General features: G+C 31.9%; 1 protein-coding gene across 1 annotated transcript in view; it reads right to left on the reverse strand.

Annotated features, from left to right (window-relative positions):
- The window catches only part of LOC148308613 (agrin), a 90190-nt gene that overhangs the window by 42120 nt on the left and 24269 nt on the right, over nt 1-23801 (reverse strand). The window contains exon 2 of the mRNA XM_088261459.1: nt 11630-11810. Coding sequence (XP_088117585.1) covers nt 11630-11687 — 58 coding nt within the window. The 5' untranslated portion in view covers nt 11688-11810. The remainder of the gene's footprint in view (nt 1-11629; nt 11811-23801) is intronic.

Here is a 23801-nt window from a genome sequence, read left to right on the forward strand (position 1 = left end):
AAGTAGAGGGCTGATCACCTTTCCTTCATGTGTAAACGATCAAGATAACACTGCGTTAATATGACACAGTGCCCTATGCACCATTGGGGTGCGGATAAGGGTTTTATTATATATATATATATATATATATATATATATATATATATATATATATATATATATATATATATATATATATATATATATATATATATATATATATATATATATATATATATATATATATATATATATGCATAAATATGTCATGGTTCTCACCAAAAAATTACTTTTCAATATTATACAAAGAATCCTAGAAGGTTCTTGTCGAAACTGGTAGGCTAAATTGTATTAATAAAAAAGTGGTGAAAACAAAGTAATTTAATTTTATAATGTTTAATAATAATTAGATATGATTTATCAAAGTATAGTATGTAAAAGCGTTATTCACATTCGTTTAACGACTCTATAATATCTGCCAAATGAGATCTCGAACCGTTTACAGCATCATTTTCATCTGCTTGTACAAGACTCGGATAAGATCGCCACAAAATAGATATTTGCTCTCGGGTTTTTAGGTTGATCAAATAAATAGAAAAAAACCTGACACATTTCAGCTACCATTCATAGACTATTGAACTTGAAAAAAACTTGTTTTATACTGTACGCTAGGAACAGACTATGGGCGGATCGTCACACTTTGTTCATTCTTCGATCGTGCGCGCAAACGCCGTACGTAATAATTTATATAGTTTAATTAACTGATGTTTTAAACTGACAGTTTTTCGTGGAAAAGCTTTAATACAGTTAAATTTTAATATAAATGAAAAATACTACATATATAGTAGTCGTACAGGAGAAAGTGACCAACTATCAAACATAAAATGTTCAGGAGGGTCATTTAAGTGACTTTTGCTTGGCAAGAAAATAAACATCAAATACCTACAGTCAGTCATTTTTAACAAGTCAATATATTATACTTCCAAGTTTAAAATCGCCCTGGGCTTTTTTTCAGGGCAATATTAAGCTAGTAAGATATCAAATAGTCAGTCATCACGTTTTTGCAAAAAAATACACTTGGTCACTTTCTGCTGTATGACTACGATATAGTTGTCACCTTATTATATTTTTATTTTTATTTCACTTTATTTAAAATTTATTGTGACACGTGTTTCGATGTTTACGTCTTCATCATTTTCAAACACCGTAAATATTGTTTGAAAATGATATATTTGAAGAAAAAAGGGCTTATTTATCAAATGAAATTTAAATTTAAATATACATTAATTTTTCTTCATTTCAATTTTTGAGGTAAAGTGACCAACCCTTTAAGCTTTGAAGCTTAAAGAGTTGGTGTGTGTGTGTGTGTGTGTGTGTGTGTGTGTGTGTGTGTGTGTTTGTGTATACAAACATATACACACCGTTTCCTAACCTGACCACTTCCAAATATTTGAAATACTTGATCATGCCATATTTTGTTCGGTCTTCCTCTCTTCTATTACCAACTTCATTCGCCTTATTGATCTGTGTCACTTTTCTTTTTTCGCTCATTTGTTCCACGTGTCCAAACCATCTCAACACGCCTTTAACACCCTTGTGATCATATTATTTAGATTTAAAAAAAACTATAGCATGATAGATTTAGTGCGTATTAGACCGTAATATTTAGTACTTTCTTTTAAAGGATAGAGAAATATTTGTGTTTTTTTTATTGTTTACACAAATATTTCAATTTCATTCTATTTCTGTGAGCCTAAGCGGCTTAATATTAGAAATAGGTATCAAATTGTGGTACAGTGGGTTCGAACCGAGAATCTCTGACGTATGAGTCCGCGACACTAACCACGGGACCAAATTTTTTTTGCAATCTTTACTGCTTGTTGGTCGTCCGAAAACTCGATTAATAATGAAAATTAATAATAATACTGTGATCCAAATATTTAGGTACTTAAATGACTGATGAATTTACTCCTCAAAATTTGGCACTTGTTTGTAGCTTAAATTGCGTTTACTGAGTTCTGCACTATTGACGCATGGATTGAGTTAATGGATTTGAAAATTCAATCGCTTAAAGCGGTAAGACCGAAAGTGAGGAAAAAAAGGTACTTAAGTTTGGATTTAACGTTTTTTTCTACTTATTGATTGAATGTGAATAGCTTTTATTGATTTTTAAAGAGTTGTGCCAAATGTTTCAATGTGTGCGAATAAATGGGGCTATTCGTATCAACCTGCGATATGCGCCAAATGGTGATTAGGGCACTATTGTAGGTTCATACAAACATATTAAAATTTTTGATTTATTTATTTACATTTCATCATGTACATAATTACAAATTACAATATTATCTTCTAACCCTTGTCCGCACCCAATGGTGCATAGGGAGCTGCATCGTAGCAACGCAGTGTTATCTTGATCGTAAATTGCATGAAGGCAAGGTGATCAGCCCTGCGCTTCATGTACCAGTCCAGGGTGGTATTAAATAAATATGAGAGTGAAAATCGGCCATATTTATTTTGACCCTCCTGGGAATCGAACCCGGGACCTCCAGCACGGTAGCTAAACGCGCTGACCACTGCGCTACGGAGGTGGACTATATTATGCCAAGGGTAAAATTTACAGTACAAAAGAAAAAATAAATATCTTGAAAATATTTATTTTTTGATATAATTTATTTAAATAAATAAATATATGATTTAACGCAACGAATTTGAAATAACGTCTTAACATAGTAATAACTTACTAACTAACCGTCAATGCTCTTCCCCTTAGGGGTAGGCAGAGGGAGTATAATCATACATCGTTTAGCCACACATTCGTCTAAGTGATCGGATATTGACTGCATTAAGTCGTATATATGGTATATATATAAATAAAATTAAATATATATATATATATATATATATATATATATATATATATATATATATATATATATATATATATATATATATATATATATATATATATATACATACACACATATACTAACTGTACCCGGCCGCGCGTTGCTGTGGCTCTGTCAGGTAAGTAAATGGAAAGGAAAGAAAAAATAAGGCACAGAATTCAGACATGCTCAATATATTTCTAATATGCTATTTTTCTCACGTTTGTAAGAGAATCAAGTTTGTAAAAAAATTATATGCATATATATTTATAAAACTTCATTTTAAAGACATACCCGATTGATGAATTTACTGATAACATTTAATATTACAACACACTTGTCCCATTTAAAAAATTCTTAAGTTTTAATTGAGCTGGGTGTTGAGATTTAATTAAGATATTATCGACAATACCGCAATTTATATCTTGTCGATAAATTGCTTAGTTATCGACTCTATTAGTGGCCTTAAATGACTTTATTTGTCGGGGTTATTATTAATTTAATTGAAGCTGTATTCTGAACATGGGTAAGTACTTTTAAATTAATGATTTATACTTAGAACGTCTGGACCTTAAGAAAAAAAATATGCTCAAATATTTTGGGTTAGTAGTGAAATATTGAAAGACATCTCTTTGGATAGTTTTACTTTTTTTTTAAACGACATTTGGGGCCATATAAGTAAACGTATTTATGATATATCAACATATATACAGAAGAAAATGGATGTCTGGGTATTTATCGGGCCGTTTAAGTGATCACTTTGTACACACTGTGTAACATTCACCATCCTATCTGAGATTGTAAACCGCATTAGAATATTTTGCGTATGCTCAAAGCTCACTTAAAAACATTAAATTATTTCTCTTACCCTTAACCGTACCCCAATGGTGCATAGGGCACTGTATCATATAAACGCAGTGTTATCTTGATCATAAACACATGAAGGAAAGGTGATCAACCCTCCGCTTAAGGTACCAGTCCAGGGCAATATGGAATAAATACTAGAGTAAAAAAATTACTTTTATTTATTTGAACCCCCTGGGAATCGAACCCATGACCTCCAGAACGGTAGCCGAGGGTGCTGACCATTACACTACGAAGGTGGACAAAGTTCAATTATTTAGCTCTCAATTTTACACCAGATTAAATCAGAATTGGACCAATTGATATTGTAACCGTTACAGTTTCATAAAATTAGTTCTCACCAGGTGAATAAAAAAACATGTAGCAGCATTCAACGATGAGATGAAATAAGATGCTGGCCGTCGGTTCCTACCAGTCGTGTAATGTTCAGAATCAACAAACATCAATCATCATAATTGGTTTAATTGCAGTTGAATCGGCGTGACCTGTTCGATCTAATTCAACGATCGAACCTAATAATCTTCAGGTCTAATTGTTTCCAATTTCACCGCTTCTTGCGGCCCTATTCAGAATCATATCGCTCACTCGTCATATTTAAAAAAAAAAAAGATTTTTCAGGTTTTTTAAACAGGGTTTTTTGTATTAAAAATAATTTTCAAGCCACTTATTGAACTTTTTACTACGCAACAGATATTTTTACGTAAAACCTGAAGGAAAAATGTGATCATTGAGTATTTGATATCTTAATAGCTTAATTTTACCCTGAAATAAATATCCCAAAGGATTTCTAACTTAGAAGTATAATATATTGACTTGTTAAAAATGACTAACTGCATTAATGTTTATTTTCTTGCCAAGCAAAAGTGTCTTAAATGGCACACCTGAACATTTTACGTTTTGTTAGTTGGTCACGTTCTCCTGTACAACTACGATACGTATTACGAGAATATTTAAATAATTTTGGCTGAATGAATTCAGTCGTTGAGAATTGCACCTTGTGAGAGATGTTTTTAACCCGCCGTGACCGGCTTCTCGCTGCCGGGTCACGGTCAGCGGGACAATGGGGAGCCGAATCCGTGCAAACGGTGGCCGGATTGCGATCGTGACCGGAACAATCGACCCGATCGTGAATTCGCTGCCTTAGATACATCGCTCACTCCTTTCAAGAACGTCATAAATCATAAATCAATTATCAGTTGTGCATGTTTTTGGAATGCCCAAAGAATGTTCTATATCCCAGCAAAAGCAGCATATTTTAAACTTAATATTTACCCGCTACGGGGCAGAAAGTGTTGTTTTCGCATTTTGAAGAAAAGGTATTATTTGATTATTTTTTTTAAATATACTAAATATTTTTCAAATGGAGAAAAAACCTTCAGGTTTTACCTAATAAGATCTGTTGCACAGTAAAAAGTTCAATAAGTGACTTGATATTTATTTTTAACATTGTATTATATTTTTAAACTTTGAAAACGTTATGACATTCTTGAAAGGAGTGAGCGACATCACTGTTGATTGCCAACCTCGCACGATGAGAATTCAACTTATGCCAGATAAAACGTAAGGCCAAAATATCAAATTTTTAAAGCATGGATATTGAGATTCTAAAAATCAACTTTTAAAGCATAGAGATGGCAAAAGAAGGATGAAAGTAGACTGAATGCAGTCGGAATGCAATCTCTCAGTGCGGTCAAACGATGTATAATGGATGTTCCTATGGTTAAATAAGAAAATAATGCAAGGCAGAGATAAGCATTATCTTTTTTTTATGTATTAATTTTATATTATTTCGAGAAATAAAAATACTTTGTGTTTTGATCCACTCACAATGACTTAAAATTTTTTGTCATAAATTAAACCCTGAAGAGGGCAATAGATTGTTGCCGAAACTAGTTGGTTAATAATAATGGGAGTGGATCAAAACACTAAGTATTTTTATTTATCGAAATAATATATCAATATGATCGTCGATCGATGAATCGTCGAACTATTTCAGCGGGAGGTGCTTGATTAAAAAAACTTTGAGAATCAGACTCTACAAACTGTTTGAAAGCCCTCAAAAGTTGAAGGCTTTGCTTGCAATCTCAAATGCAGGAAGCTCCTGGCGCTATCTGATACCGCACAGCGAGGAGAGTGACCCAGATGGGAGTTGAACCAGAAACGGCGGATCTGCACACAGACGGTGACCCACTATGCTAATGCCTACCGATGCGACAGACTGCGATAGCTTTAACGTCATACAGCGTTCAATGGAGACAACTGTACTGGTACGAAAAGTTGAACTATTTAATATATATTTATTTAATTATATACATAATAATTTAATTCATTTTCAAGATTTTGATTTTTGTTTTTTTTTTTACTACCCAAAAACAAATTTAATTAACCCTGATGATGACAAGGTTCTTGTCGAAATTGGTAGGTTAAAAGGTACTTATAATAAAAAAGTGGTTAAAACAAAGTTTTTTAATTTTATAAAAGTATAAAGATATGTTAAAATCAAAATCAATATCTTGAAAATGAATTAAATTATTATATATGTATATATATATATATATATATATATATATATATATATATATATATATATATATATATATATATATATATATATAATATATATATATATATATATATATACAACATTTTGAGTGTGTCCAAATACTTGTTCACAAAATCTGGATTATCTCCAATTACAGGAGTTATTTTCATATTATTTTTTGACATCTCATCAAAGATGAAGAAGAATATGGAAGTCTGATTATAATCCAGGATTCGGATCTCACATACTAATATAAGAGTTTCTGCTTAATAAAAAAGCTTCTTTACATCTCACCAATAGATGTCTCTAGTGAAGTTCTAGTGATTCAAGAACAAAGTTTCTAAATTGGTTCATATATATAGAACTTCCAAGAATTTGAGTAGTGTGGTTGTCAATAATGGGTAGAATTGGTGAATGTTACACGTGTGTAAAGTGATCACTCAAACCAGCCTATGACGGTCGTAAGCCCCGTAAATGCCCAGACTTCCATATTCTTCTTCATCTTTGATGAGATGTCAAAAAATAATATATATATATATATTTATATATATATATATATATATATATATATATATATATATATATATATATATATATATATATATATATATATATATATATATATATATATATATTTATATATATATATATATACATATATATATATATATAAATATATATATACATATATATATATATATATATATATATATATATATATATATATATATATATATATATATATATATATATATATATTTTTGTATATATATATATATATATATATATATATATATATATATATATATATAAAATATATATATATATATAGATATATATATATATATATATATATATATATATATATATATATAAAACATGTTTTTGTATATCATTTTTGAGTTGGTACCTTTGTTATCTGAACCGACAAGTAGTTTTGTACAATTATGTTGATTCGGCTTAATAAACCGTCAATATAACTAACGACTTCTAATACCCCATAAAAAAAGAGATTAGCATTTTTTCCCACATTCAGTGAAAAATATTTGTATGCATAATTAATTATTTGAAATGGCGATAAATCAGTGAAAGATTTTTTTAATTTATTATAATTTACGAATGAATATATCGAGGAATGTGTGCAAATTATGGACTGTAAGGCTGAACTAGGGATACAACTTTTTGTGTGTCCTAATACTTGTTCACAAATCTGGATTATCTCCAATTAGGAGTTATTTTTAACACTTTTTTTAATTTCAAAAAACATAAGTCATGGCAAAATATAAAACAATAAACCGGTATAACAAATAGGCATGTAAAAAAATACAGGGTCAAAAACATATTTAAAAGAAACGAATGAAAAAACATACGGTTAGAAGCATGTTTAAAAGAAAAAAATGTTAAAATATAACTGAGAATACAAATGAGAAAATATAACAAACGAGAATATATAAAAAAACATAAGGCAAGAAGCATGTTTAGAGAAAGAATTGAGAAAAAAAACATAAAGAAAGAAGCATGTTCAAAAGAAACAAGCTAGAAAAACATAAGGTAAGAAGCATGAATCGAGAATATATAAAAAAAAACATATCGCTCACTCCTTTCAAGAACGTCATAATTAAAAAAACTTGATTTTTAAGGAGAACGTTTATAATGTTTAAAAATATAATACAATGTATTAAAAATAAATATCAAGCCACTTCTTGAACTTTTTACTGTGCAACAGTTTTTTTTAGGTAAAACCTGAAGGTTTTTTCTCCATTTGAAAAATATTTAGTTTATTTGAAAAAATAATTAAACAATACCTTTTCTTAAAAATGCAAACACAACACTTTCTGCCCTGTAGCGGGTAAATATTAAGTTAAAAATATGCCTCTTTTGTCGGGATATAGTACATTTTCTGGGCATTCCGAAAACATGCACAACTGAAAATTTACGATTTTTGATTTATGACGTTCTTGAAAGGAGTGAGCGATATGGCAAGAATAATGTTTAAAGAAACAAATGAGAAAAAAACATAATGAAAGAAGCATGTTTAAAGGAAACAAGTTAGAAAAACATAAGGTAAGAAGCATATTTAAAATAAACAAATGAGAAAATATAACTGAGAAAAAATGAGAAAATGTATTTAAATAAACATATAAGAAGCATATTTAAAAGAAACAAATGGCAAAACATAAAGAAATCTTTGACATCTCAACAACATATGAAAAATATGGAAGTCTGGGAATTTAATGTGCTTTCGACCGTCACAGGCTTTTTTGTGCTTAAAAGTTAACTAATAAGCAAAATAAGATTTTTAGGTAGGGCTCAAATATTTGATTTTAAAGTTAAGTGAAGCTAAGTATAAAGTTTAGCGTTGTGTCCTTGGGACGTTGAAGGTTGAAAAGGGGGTAGGATGTATTTCTTATTTTTATTTATTTATTTTTTATCAGTGGGATCAAAGATAATAGGGGGGAGGATTTAGTCTATTGATTTTAAGAAATAGCAGTATTTAATAAAATAAATAATAAAACCCTTATCCGCACCCCAATGGTGCATAGGGCACTGCGTCATACAAACGCAGTGTTATCTTGATCGTTTACACATGAAGGAAAGGTGATCAGCCCTCCGCTTCAGGTACCAGTCAGGGGTAATATTGAATAAATATGACAGTGAAAAAAATCACTTATATTTATTTTACCCCCCTTGGGAATCGAACCCGGGATCTCCAGAACGGTAGCCGAGCGTGCTGAGCATTACACTACAATTTTACACTACGAGGCGGAGGCCGGAGGCGGAGACGGAGGCGGAGTATTTACCAAGTAAAATCAAAATTACAAATGGATAGATTTTACCAGAAAGAGACTGCCGAATCAATTTTAAAAAATATAATGTTTTTACCTTATTTTAAACAAAATCATAAACAAATTTTGTTCAGTATGACATATTTATCAGAAAAAGCATGATTTATTTAAAATTAAAATTGAATTCGTTTCAAAATCAGGAATTTGCAAAGACGATTATTTATTAAGCGCCACAGAGATAATGAAACTATTACATATCATGCAATTTAGCAAATTTCCGACGCAGTGAAATGCATTTCATGGCACGTGGAATTTGTTTAATGTACCGAGAAGATTTACATACGAATTCACGGCAGTTTAATGCACAGTAAAACAACGATAAATATAATAAACTATTATATCTGCAGTGTGGACAATTTGATATCATCTCGAAAGCGAATAATGTCAAGTACATACATAAAATGTTGAGCAAACGTTTTATTATCGTTATGAAATTCGTCATCACTGACAGTATGAATACAAAAGCGTAGAGATCATAGCTCTGGCAAAAAGAAATGCAGAGAAGCTCGAATGCACACAGCGATCCATGGAAAGATCCATTCTTGGTATGAGCCAAAGAGATAATATAAGAAATGAATAAATTAGAAGCAAAACCAGAATAGAAGATCCATGGATCCCGTAACAAGACTCAAGTGGCAATGGGCAGGACATATTGCAAGACAGGACCCCACAAGATCGACCCCTAAAATCTTAAGATTTTAAGACCCCTAAAATCTTATGATTTTAGGGGTCTATCTTGTGGTCCATCTTAAATAAAATAAAAAAAATAAAAAAAAAACCCTTACCGCACCCCAATGGTGCATAGGGCACTGCTTCATGTAAAACGCAGTGTTATCTCGATCGTTTACACATGAAGGAAGGGTGATCAGCCCTCCGCTTCAGGTACCAGTCCAAGGTAATATTGAATAAATATTACAGTGAAAAAAAATCACTTATATTTATTTGACCTCCCTGGGAATCGAACCCGGGACCTCCAGAACGGTAGCCGAGCATGCTGACCATTACACTACGGAGGCGGTCCATCTTAGGAGAATAAAAAAGGTGTCGGAAGACCTCAAAAAAGATGATCCGATGACAGTTCGCTCACTTCTTTCAACAACGTCATATATTAAAAAATCGTCAATTTTCAGTTGTGCATGTTTTGGGAGTGCCCAGAAAATGTACTTTATCATTACTAGTACCATCCTGACGTGTGAACGTATGTATATAATCCTCATTTCATGGTTACATTTGAGGTAACAATAATTTTTACCGTCCACATTTTAATATCATTTAAATTATTAAAGAAAACTGTTCTTTTTTTACCACTTGAGTTTATTTTATGACGACTAGTTTCGGAATTTAAGCTTCCATCTTCAGGTTTTAATGTAAACTGACTAATATGATTTAATTAATGTAGACCGAATAGTGTATGGTATATATTTTCCTTAATGCTAGTAAATTAATGCTGTGCCGGGTTGTGGTCCCGTGGTTAGTGTCGCGGACTCTTAAAGTCAGAGTTTCTCGGTTCGAACCCACTCTACCACAATTTGATTATTATTTCTAATAACGAACCGCTTAGGCTCACAGAAATAGTATGAAAATGACATATTTCGCTCAGTCCTTTCAAGAACGTCATAAATAAAAAAACTCGATTTTTCAGGAGATCGTTTTTAAAGTTTAAAAATATAATACGTTGTATTAAAAATAAATATCAAGCCTCTTATTGAACTTTTTACTGTGCAACAGATCTTTTTAGGTAAAACTTGAAGGTTTATTCTCCATTTGAAAAATATTAAGTATATTTAAAAAAAATTATTAAACAATACCATTTCTTCAAAATGCAAAAACAACACTTTCTGCCCTATAGCTGGTAAATATTAAGTTAAAAATATGCCGCTTTTGCTGGGATATAGTTCATTTTCTGGGCATTCCGAAAACATGCACAACTGAAAATTGACGATTTTTTATTTATGACGATCTTGAAAGGTGTGAGCGATTTGTGTAAAATAAAAAACACAAAAAATGTAACTTAAAAAAATAAATGTACATAGTATTTTGTTATTGTTTTTTTTCCTATCTCTATCTCATCTTATATCTGTTATTTATTGTTATATGTTATTACAGTGTGTTTTGTTTGTTACAGCTAAATGCGGGCTTTAAAATTCAAGTTTTTATTTTATTAACATAAATTGTATACATTTATTTAAATCACAATTTTAAACATTTTTTTTAAAAAAATGCAGAGACCCACCAAGCTACCTTGTGTGTCTTGTCGGTGGAGTTCTTTTTTAATACATTTTTTAATGTTTTCAACGATTTTAACCTAATAACACAACAAAAAAATAGAGAAATATAAAAATTAAGAATATGAACATTTCACAATTTTCATAAAATTAACTCTTGATCATTCACCCATTCCTTTATTTTGCCTGTAAAGGTGTGTTTTTTTTGGAGAACGATGTAGAAGTGTGTTTTTTTTATTGACTCCTTGAAAAAAATTCTCATATATTTTAAAATGAATATGAACTTACCATTTACGAGGAGCAGGAACACAGCTATTACGCCGACGAACATTATTTTATGATTCATTTCTAAAATTTACTATCAACACTTATTATTTATAACACTGCAATGCACTCAGTTTTTCACTTTTCACTTTTCACATCCAAAAAATAGTTTCCTCCTTTGATGCTATGACGCCAACTGCACAATCTGAAAAATAAAACAATAATTGTGTAAACAAAAATATTTTTATTTATTGATTTGGCGTTTAATTTGTAGAACTTCATTGTAATTTATGTATTAATTTTAAATCAAACATAGATTTTTTGAGTCTACTAAGTTGTATTTTATTAACAAAAACACATAAAAAATTATTTTGTGACAATTGTTTCGCCTTGTTAGGGCATTATCAAACGAATGTAAAGATCAAATGGACTACGGTTCTTATGTAGCTATACAATTCTAGGTGACAGTTTTAACACGTGCAGCAATAATTTATGGGAGACAACAGTAGCTAATGGGGGATGTAGGTATGTACCCTTATATTTATTTTCTGGGAAAGGAAGAATTTATTGACTTGGCCATATTTTAGAGAATTAATATTTTAAAGCTTAATACAATTGTTGGTAATATTATTTTTTAAATTCTTAAAAATAATATTACCAACAATAATAATTTAAATTATTGGCCGCCAATAATTTTGCATACATCCCATTCTACGTGCATTTGCTAGATTTTAATTTTAATTTTAACAAATCTACTATGAACATACATAATAGTGTTTAATATTAATTCATAGTGTAAAATATTGACGTCGACAAATAGAGTCGCCAATAATTAAGCAATGTAACCAACATCAAAATAAGTCCATCGTTTCTGTGACGGCATTCATTACCAACTTACAAAAACAACGTATTTACGAAAGCGAGTTTTCCCGAAGAAAATGATAAATGAAAATATTGATTATATCGGCTGTTATAAACACAAAACGACTCTAATACAATCCTTTATTGGTTGAGTATGTTAAATTAGATATTCCTCCCATCTGACAAAGGTCCATTATAATGTCTACCGGTTACGAAGCTAACCGCTTCTTTATCAAGACTGATTAATACTAAAACACTATCTACTTCACAAAATTCAAAATATTTTGACGTTAGGCAAAGGAGCTTCGGTAGATCTCAATCGTTATAATAAAAAAATATAAAAAAGTGGTTAAAACATGTGTTTTTCTTTTACAACTTCATCATGTCTTACCACAAAGCGAATGCCAAAACAATAAATAAAATTAGTTAACCTTTCCAGGAGTAAAATAATTAAAGTCCGACTTTCATTGCACAGTGTATCAAATTTATCACATACCCAAAAGTTAGTGTTAAAACGTTATTTAAAAACATAAAAAACCATTCTTTGTTGTTGCTGATTAGATACATTCACAACTCACGTATATAGTTCATAATTTAGCCGAAAGACGCGCTATGAACGCCAAAATAATAACTTCACTTATCTCTAGAAGACAAACTGTAAATGCAGTCATGCAGGGAAAGGTTAAATTAGATATTTCTCCCGTCTGATAATGATCCATTGCATTTTGCATACTGCCTATTCTACGTGCATTCGCTTGCAACTTTCCCTGCGGGCTGGTATGACACTAAAGTGAAAATGACCTCAGTTGACCTCCCACTAACCCAGTTTAGGCAAAGGTTGTTTGGCCAGCGGTTGGACCGCAAAGAGGTCATGGGAATGTAAGGAGAGGAACATCTAGGTATTCCGGTCTCGACCTCGTGTGCCATTCAGGGCGTTTAGGCAACAAAGGTTTAGAGATGTGGCCCTTGGACGATTATAGGCAGTGAAATTTCAGACAATACGACACTAGGTCGTTCACCAATAATACGATTTCGTATTATTTATTGATTAACTTTGTGGAAATTTTTATTTTTTTAATATATATTTAAAAAAAAGTATAATTCAAGTAAATATTATTTCAAAAAATGCATGCGGAAGCACCACCGACTTCTAGCGCGGCTATATAAATATGTATGTTTATATTTATATATAAATATATATATATATATATATATATATATATATATATATATATATATATATATATATATATATATATATATATATATATATATATAAAGGGTCCGCCAAATAACTTTTTTTTTTCAAAAACAGGGCGCAAAACATCGAGTGTAGCTTCGGCTGTGTGGCACGTAGCGCCGTCCTGTTGAAACCAAATGTTGCCAATATCCTCCTCTTCAATTTTTGTGAACAAAAATCCGTTCAACATGGCCCGATAACGATCGCCATTGACTGTAACGGCCACTCCTTGCTCATTTTCAAAGAAAAATGGCCCAATTATGCCTCTGGACCAAAATCCGCACCAAACAGTGACTCGTTTTGGGTGTACCGGCTTTTCAATGTATGCGTGCGGGTTTTCTGTGCCCCAAATACGACAATTTTGCTTGTTTACATACCCGCCAAGATCAAAATGAGCTTCATCCGAAAAGATGATTTTTTTGGCAAAATCGGCATCTTCTGTAAGTCGATCGCAGGCCCACTCAGCGAAGCGAAAACGCATTGGATGGTCAGTTGGCTTCAACTCCTGAACCAATTGGACTTTGTATGGCGTCATACCAAGGTCTTTATGCAAAATTCGTCTCAATGATGTCTCCGAAATGTTCAATTGTTGAGAACGACGGTGAATTGATGTTGATGGCGCTTCACGCACACTTTCTGCCACAACATCGATATTCTCGGGTGTACGCACTGTTTTTGGCTTTTCACGCTTTGGTTTATCGATGAGGATGCCAGTTTCTTTCACTTTTTTCACAAGATAACGAACATACGGAGCTGACGGTGCTTCTCTTCTTCCAAAAACCGTACGCAATTTTCGCACACATTCTGCAACATTACCATGATTTTCAAAGTAATGTCGCAATATTTCCCAGCGTTGTTCAAGCGTATACACAACCATATTCGCTCAGCGGAAGAATAAAACTAATTATCTGTCAAATCAGACATGAGCTAAGTGTTACCATTCACGAAATAAGCACTAGTTGAAAAAAAAAACTTTAGATGGCGGACCCTATATATATATATATATATATATATATATATATATATATATATATATATATATATATATATATATATATATATATATATATATATATATATATATATATATATATATATATATATATATATATATATATATATATATATATATATATATATATATATATATATATATATATATATATATATATATATTTATATATATTTATTTATATATTTACGACTTACTACATTCGATATGCGATCACTTAGACGAATGTGCGGCTAAACGATGTATGACTCTACGCCCTCTGCCTACCTCTATGGGAAGCGACGTGATGGTTATTTAGTAAGTTAATACTATGTTAGGAGTCAGACGATACTAGAAATTACGTTACGTTTATATATATATATATATATATATATATATATATATATATATATATATATATATATATATATATATATATATATATATATATATATATATATATATATATATATATATATATATATATATATATATAAACGTCGTGGGCATAATTCTGAGCAGAGCGTAGGACACAAGGTGACATCTGTGGAACAATAATAGTATAAATAGAGAACTTTCACATTTTTTACATAGGATTTCCTGTATTCACAAAGGTATGAACCTGATGTATAAATATTATTTATGTATATCGTAGAGTTGCTAAGAAAATTCAATACGAATTACGATCTCTTTGAATTCTAATTTCTCAGCCTCCATAAACTGAACCGTTATTTCCCTTCACTACACACACATACGCTAGAATACATGAAATATACAGGGTATCCAATAGTCAGAAAACCTATTGGAATTTTTAAATAAAACATATTTTTTTAAATATCAATTGACTTAATAATCATTCATAATATTTACATTCACATATCGCTCACTCCTTTCAAGAACGCCACAAATCAAAAAACTTGATTTTTCAGGAGAACTTTTTTAAAGTTTAAAAATATAATATAATGTTTTAAAAATAAATATCAAGCCACTTGTTGAACTTTTTACTGTGTAACAGATCTTTTTAGGTAAACCTGAAGGTTTTTTCTCCATTTGAAAATTATTTAGTATATTTAAAAAAAATAATGAAACAATACCTTTTCTTCAAAATTCAAAAACAACATTTTCTGCCCTGTAACGGGTAAATATCAAGTTAAAAATATTCGTCTTTTGCTGGGATATAGTACATTTTCTGGGCATTCTGAAAACATGCACAACTGAAAATTTACGATTTTTGATGAATGACGTTCTTGAAAGGAGTGAGCGATATGTGTAACGAGTAGGTTAGGTTACTATTAGGTAAAACCTGAAGGTTTTTTCTCCATTTGAATAATATTTATTATATTTAAAAAAATAATAAAATAATATCTTTTCTTCAAAATTCAAAAACAACACTTTCTGCCCTGTAGCGGGCAAATATTAAGTTTAAATTATGCCGCATTTTCTGAGTATTCCGAAAACATGCACAACTGAAAATTTACGAATTTCGATAAATGACGTTGTTGAAAAGAGTGAGCTATATGTGAATGTAAATATTATGAATGATCATTAAGTCAATTGATAGTTTCAGTATTTTTTTAAAAAAAATTATACAACAGAAAATTGACGATTTTTTAATATAAGTTGTTGTGAAAAGGAGTGAGCGATATATTTTTCGGAACGAGAGAGAGCTTGAAACTACAATATATTTTTTTGATTCTTTATTTTTTAAAACCCTTACCCGCACCCCAATGGTGCATAGGGCACTGCGTAATACAAACGCAGTGTTATCTTGATCGTTAACCATGAAGGAAAGGTGATCAGCCCTCCGCTTCAGGCACCAGTCCAGGGTAATATCGAATAATAGTACAGTGAAAAAAATCACATATATTTATTTTACCCCCTTCAGAACGGTAGCCGTGCGTGCTGACCATTACACTACGGAGGCGAACAAAATGGATTCTTTATTTAGTTTTTATTAAAGTTTTACGTGGTAAATACCACGATTTCTTAAAATCTATTGTGGCGCGTGTTTCGATGCATTCTTCGTCATTTTCAAAAACCGCTTTAACTCTATTTAATGTTATCATATTTAGTGTAATATATTTCTTACAACACATGCATTTCATAAAATAAACTCCGCTTAAAAACCTTGCTAACGTGTTATTGACAATCGAATTGACACACTTTTGGTTTGACAAGTTACCCTATGCACCATTTGGCTCCGAACCGTAGTCAAAGGAGAAGAGATAGCATCCTTGTTAATAAATCATGGATTTTTTTTCTATTATTTATTGATTCGGCATTAACCTTGTGGAATGACAAGTTCATTATTTTAATATTAAACATTTGTATAATCCAAACCCTTATCTGCACCCCAATGGTGCATAAGGCAATGCATTATATAAACGCAGTGCTATCTTGATCGTTAAACACGAAGGAAAGGTAATCAGCCCTCCGCCTCTGGTACCAGACCAGGTGATATTAAATAAACATTAGAGTGAAAAAATCACTTATATTTATCTGACCCCCCCCCCCTGGGAATCGAACCCGGGACCTCCAGAACGGTAGCCGAGCGTGTTTACCATTACACCACGAAGGCGGACAAAATACTTACCACTGTATAATACGACTAGTTTCGAGAAACTTCAAATGTTTTCAGGTGATTAATAAAACAACTGTTATTTGTTACCGGTTATCGGATACCGTTCTGGAGGACCCGGGTTCGATTCCCAGGGGGGGTAAGAATAAATATGAGTGATTTTTTCACTGTAATATTTATTCAATATTACGTTATTACATTACTATATATTTATGCGTTCTGCGTTACTGCGTCATATTATTACAATATGACGCAGTGCCCTATGCACCATTGGGGTGCGGATAAGGGTTTTATTATTATTATATTATTATGTTGGTGAAAACATATGTAGTTTTTGAAACCAGTCGGGTGTAATGAAATATAACTCAAAGTAGTATGATTTTTTTGCATTTTAACTTTGGATATAATGCAATGATTTCAAAACACTCTGTATATTCTAGATCTCTATAGATCCTATGCACACAATTGCAAAATCTTTATTGATCATCAATTGAATACTATCTTCTTGGCTTCCGGCACATTTATATATTTTATTGTTTCTACAAAAACGTGATCTTATAAATATACATATTCATTCCTACATACCTTTACAAATTGAAATATTTTAATGAAAATAATTATCAAAACATGTTGCATAAAATTTTAATTAATTTATTAAACTTATCCCTATGCAGCAATGGTTTCGCCTTCCGAATAAACAATTTATGAATTTTAAATATATGAAGTTCAGCAATTGAGACCATTAGAGGCACAGCAGGATAGATACAGTCCCCAATGTGCACCCAGTGAATGAGACATCGTCCACTTACTGCCTTTTACTGTTTTATATTTACGTATGTCCGCCTCCGTAGTGTGATGGTCAGCACGCTCAGCTACCGTTCTGGAGGTCCCGGGTTCGATTCCCAGGGGGGTCAAATAAATATTAGTGATTTTTTCACTGTAATATTTATTCAATATTACCCTGGACTGGTGCCTGAAGCGGAGGTCTCATAATTTTTTCTTCGTGTATTAACGATCAAGATAACACTGCGTTTATATAACGCAGTGCCCTATGCACCATTGGGGTGCGGATAAGGGTTTTATTATTTTTATTATATTTACGTATATTTATGGGTATGTGTGTGTGTGTGTGTATGCATGTGTACTCGTATGTATGTGTGTGTGAGAGAGAGAAAATTAAATGTTATTTTAAAAAATGTAGTTGGAAATAGAAGCAGATAAAGACCGAAAAAAAACTGTCATAATTAAGTATTGCAAATGTTTGTGCAATACTTAGAAAGTGATCACGTCAGAAGTCGAAATGATCATCGGGTATGTACATATGAAGAGATGCGGGAATATGGAAAAAGAGAATATTGATTGCAATGACAGATTGGTGTGGCGTTCTATTCTCTCTGCATACCCCCGCGGGGATGCGGCGTTATAGTGAGTAAGTAATTAAGTTATCTTTTACTACGACTATTACGAAGTTATATAGTAATTAGTTCTAGTTGATGAATACAAACGTTTCATATTATTTCGTTAAAAAAATGCCTCAATAGTTTTTTTTTTTTAAAGTTGGCAGCGATGACCTCAAATTTTACAGTAATATTTTAAAATATGTAATAAAGATGTAAAGTCACGTACGCAGTTTAAACAAAACAGTTGGTAGTTACAAAGACATGTTACTCAATGTCTGAGGACAATACAGCGGTGCAATGTGAAATTTGACAAGCTAATGAATATGTACAAATAGTGACTCTAGAGCAGTGGTCCCTAATATATTCACAATCCCTTTCACTGCCTACACCGGGGTACTTCTAGAAAATTTTATGATGGATTTACAAATTTACAACCTAAGGCTTTGAGTAAAATGGGATTTTTGTTAAAATTTCTACATATATATATATATATATATATATATATATATATATATATATATATATATATATATATATATATATATATATATATATATATATATATATATATATATATATATATATATATATATATATATATATATATATATATATATATATATATATATGCAAAAATGAATGCATGTACATATTATAGGTACCAACATAGTTTTACCAAATCACATGCGTCGTTCATAACCGCATCGACTGCAATCACCAAACAGTGCATGCCTTCCCTAGGTGCCTAATGATGAATTCGTGAGAAATTGCCGTGAAAATGCGTATAATAGCGGCTAAACATTTCTGGGTCACTTGCCCGCGGGTCTGGGTCGACACTCGCCTTCCTGCACTGGTATGTCGCTACAAGTAGCATGGACGTACTCGTATTTACGGCCTATACTAGGAAATATTTTGTGGAAGCTGCCATGCAGATACCGTGGACCACCCGCTGTGCCTGCGTTAGCTACTAAACATATCAATTAATTAATTTAGAAAATATGCATATATAATTCTGGTTAACTTACTAATTATCACGCCACTTCACGCAGAGGTAAGCAGAGAGATCAGAACGTCACATCTGTGCATTATTTTTATTTACTACACTTTCAGTATGTCCAAATACTTGTTCAAAAATGTGTTTTATATCTTATTATAGATATATTCTTATTATAGATATATATTTTACATCTCAACAAAGACGAAGAAGAATATTTATCCATGATTCGGACCTTACATACAAAAGAGTTTCTGTTCAATAAAAAGCTTCTTAAATCTCACCAGTAGATGTCTCTAGTGAAAATTCTAGTGATTCTTGTACAATTTTTTTTAAAATTGGATCATATATTGCTCACTCCTTTCAACAACGTCATATATAAAGAAAAGTTGATTTTTCAGGAGATCGTTTTTAAGTTTAAAAATATATTGAAATGTATTTAAAATAAATATCAAGCCACTTTCTGAACTTTTTACAGATCTTTTGAGGTAAACCTGGATGATTTTTCTACATTTGAAAAATATTTAGTATATTTAAAGAAATAATTAAACAATACCTTTTCTTCAAAATGCAAAAACAACACTTTCTGCCCTGTATCGGGTAAATATTAATTTAAAATATGCCACTTTTGCTTGAATAAAGTATATTTTCTGGACGTTCTAAAAACATGCACAACTCAAAATTTACGATTTTTGATAAGTGACTTTAAATGGAGTGAGTGACATGCGCTAGCGAGTGTTTTTGCCTAGAATTTGCACTCCTAAATTACATTAAATTATAGTAACTTTAAACATACTGAAACTACTATTTTTTATATGTGACGCTGTTGAAAGGAGTGAGCGATATGTATATGGAACTTCCAAGAATTTGAGTAGTGCGGTTGTCAAGCATAGGTAGAATTTGTGAATATCACACGTGTGTAAAGTGATCACTTAAACCAGCCTATGATGGTTGTATGACGTTCTTGTAAGGAGTGAGCGATATGTGTAAGTTCAACTTAACCTCATATTCAATCAGTAAACGGTACATACACCATTTACATCTCACCAATAGATGTCTCTAGTGAAGTTCTAGTGATTCAAGAACAAGGTTTCTAAATTGGTTCATATATACAGAACTTCCAAGAATTTGAGTAGTGTGATTGTCGATCGTGGGTAGAATTGGTGAATGTTACACGTGTGATCACTTAAACCAGCCCCGTAAATGCCCAGACTTCCATATTCTTCTTCATCTTTGATGAGATGTCAACAAATAACAGTAAACGGTACATATAAACCGAAGACGCAAAACTGGCCCTAACTCCATAATTCAAAACGAGGCGAGTTACCTTAGTACAAGAACCCGATTTAAAGTATTATAATTGGCTTATAATAATAGCTATTAGCCATCTCGTACGAGTAAAGCTCCACCGCAGAGGAAGATGATTGAGAAGAAATCTAGATTAACACTGTCAATTTTTACAGCACAGATTCAATTTTTATTTTTTTACATGTAAATCAAAAGATGCAACCGGTTGGCCTACTTATTCAAACATATGGGGAGTATAATAACTAAACTAACTAACTAACTAACCGTCACGCCGCTTCCCCGCAGGGGTAGGCAGAGAGAATAGAGCGCCACACCACTCTGTCCTTGCAAACATTCTTCGCCTCTTCCACGTTCATGCATCTCCTCATACATACCCGCCGATTGTAACGACTCCTAACCTGACCACTTTCAAGTATTTGGCATACCTGATGCCATGTTTTTCTCGGTCTTCCTCTGCTTCTTTTCCCGCTAACATTCGCCTCATAAATTTGTTTTACCGTTCTTTCCTCACTCATTCGTTCTACATGTCCAAACCATCTCAACACACCTTTCTTAATTTTATCGATAATGCTTATCTCAGCTTTGCATTCCTTCCTTATTTCACTATTCGTACATCTATCATACATCGTTTTGTCGCACATTCTTCTGAGAGATCGCATTTTGACTGCATTCAGTCTACTTTCATCCTTCTTTTGCCAACTCCATGTTTCACATCCATACAGTAGCTAAAATATTAACATACATCTAGTATAATAACTCGATGTATGTTAATATTTTATCTTTTTCAACTCTAAAATCTGTATTAAATTTGAAATAATCTCTTGATATATTTACCTTTTTAAAATGCGTTGTAAACATTGTAAAAAGGAGATGATAACACTGGCCAACAATGATTTTGTAACTGAAAATTTGATGACTGATTTTGACTAAGTTAATCGTTCTTATTCAAAGTCTATATGGTGACAAGCTTGTATCACGTCAAGTTTTGATGTTACAGTCATATTATTGTTTGTATGGACCCCATACGTTGAAACCTTAATAGTGGATGGTATCTAGACATGTTTTAGTCTAAGGTCTAAGGGATTCAAAAAAAGTATTGATAATTATGAAGGAACAATGGAAATATATTAAGACGAGAGCAATTACTCATAAGTGATATTTTACGTCACGACATGACATGCAAAGAAGAAGACAAATTTGAACAAACAAATAAAACAGCCAAACAAATTAGAATGGAAAATCAAACAAAGTACAACATACAAAACAGCCAATCATACAAATCACAACAAACAAATCAAACATCCAAACAAAGTACGACAGAAAATAAAACAAAGTACAATGTACAAAAACAAACAAACAAACAAGTACAACTTCTAAAAATAAATTAATAGCAATATTTGATTGCAACTTTCGCTAACTCAATCAAAAATCCGACCAGCAAATTATAGTCCCATATGCAGAATAAAAAATCAAAAAAATAGATGAACACCGGCTAAAAAACCTATCAGCATACGGCATAGTGACCCAAAAAAATAATAGAGCTATCATCAAGCGCCCGCGAAAAGCAAAGAACTTTAATGGTATAAAACCTTAATTAAGATACCGGTTTTTTACAAGAACTAAATGAGGCACTTAAAACATGTAATGGTTTTTGAACACAGTTTAACGGAATCGTAGAAAACCGGAGAACCAAACAAGGAAACAAATTAAATTATAATTAAATTTGAGAGAGAATGTATAAACCACATTTTTTGCCACATTATATATCTTCTTCTTCTTCTTCTTGGTCTTGGCCTGTTTTAAAGAGGGATTAGTCTCCTGCGATGTCGATTCCCAGCTGTCAATCCATCTCTTCTACCTTGTCTTATTCTATTATACCTTGGGGTTGGCCATCCAGTGCAATGTGGGGGAGTCTGGATGGTTCCATTCTCTTCACATGCGCATACTATTGTCTCCTTCGTTGCCTTCCCTACCTAATGACATCTTCGACATCGATCTCACATGATAAATACAGGTACATGTATGAAAGTTTCAATATATTGGAATATGACCAATATTTCGTTAACTAACTGAGGACCGAGGATTTGAGTCGTTTATTGAAAGTTGTCCCACCGCATGCCCAGATCTGACACAGAAGCATCTAGGCTTCATGACAGATCTGCTCTTGCTAAGCAATTTTTTTGAACTAAGTTGCGAAATTTATGGAAAATGTGAAACAATATAAAATTGTATCCCGATTTTACTGTGAACTTACATTTAAAAACTTTCAATATACCTGTCACTGCCAATCTAAATACAAGATTGTAAGTCCATCACCAAATTTTATAGAAGTACCCCAGTGTAGGCAGTGAAAGGGATTAGTGTTTAGTTCAATTAGTCAGCTAGATCGGATTCCGTTTCTAGCCCTACGGTCCTATACGGGACCTGTGATTATGGTCCCGTATAGGACCATACTAACCAAATAACCGTCACGCTGTTTCTCCGCAGAAGTAGGCACAGAGAATAGAACGCCACAACGATCTGTCTTTGCAAACAATCTTCGGCTCCTCCGCTCCTCCTCATACATACCCGCCGATTATTTCAAATGCTGACTAAGGTGTGGTTAGCCACACCAAAGTATTTGAAATACTTTTTATGCCAAACTTTCCTCGGTCTTCCTCTACTTATATACCAACCATATTCGGTATTCAAATAACAGTAAAACAAATTCACTAGGCTGATATATTTGGAAGGGAGACCGAGAAAAACTTGACATAATCAAGTACTTCAAATACGTGGCGTGGTAAGGTCAGGAATTGGAATAATTGGTGGAGATGATTGTTCG

Source organism: Brachycentrus maculatus, unplaced genomic scaffold (assembly GCF_059751285.1).
Source record: "Brachycentrus maculatus isolate JH-2025_06_01 unplaced genomic scaffold, ASM5975128v1 h1tg000156l, whole genome shotgun sequence".
In the NCBI taxonomy this organism is placed as follows: Eukaryota; Metazoa; Arthropoda; class Insecta; order Trichoptera; family Brachycentridae; genus Brachycentrus; species Brachycentrus maculatus.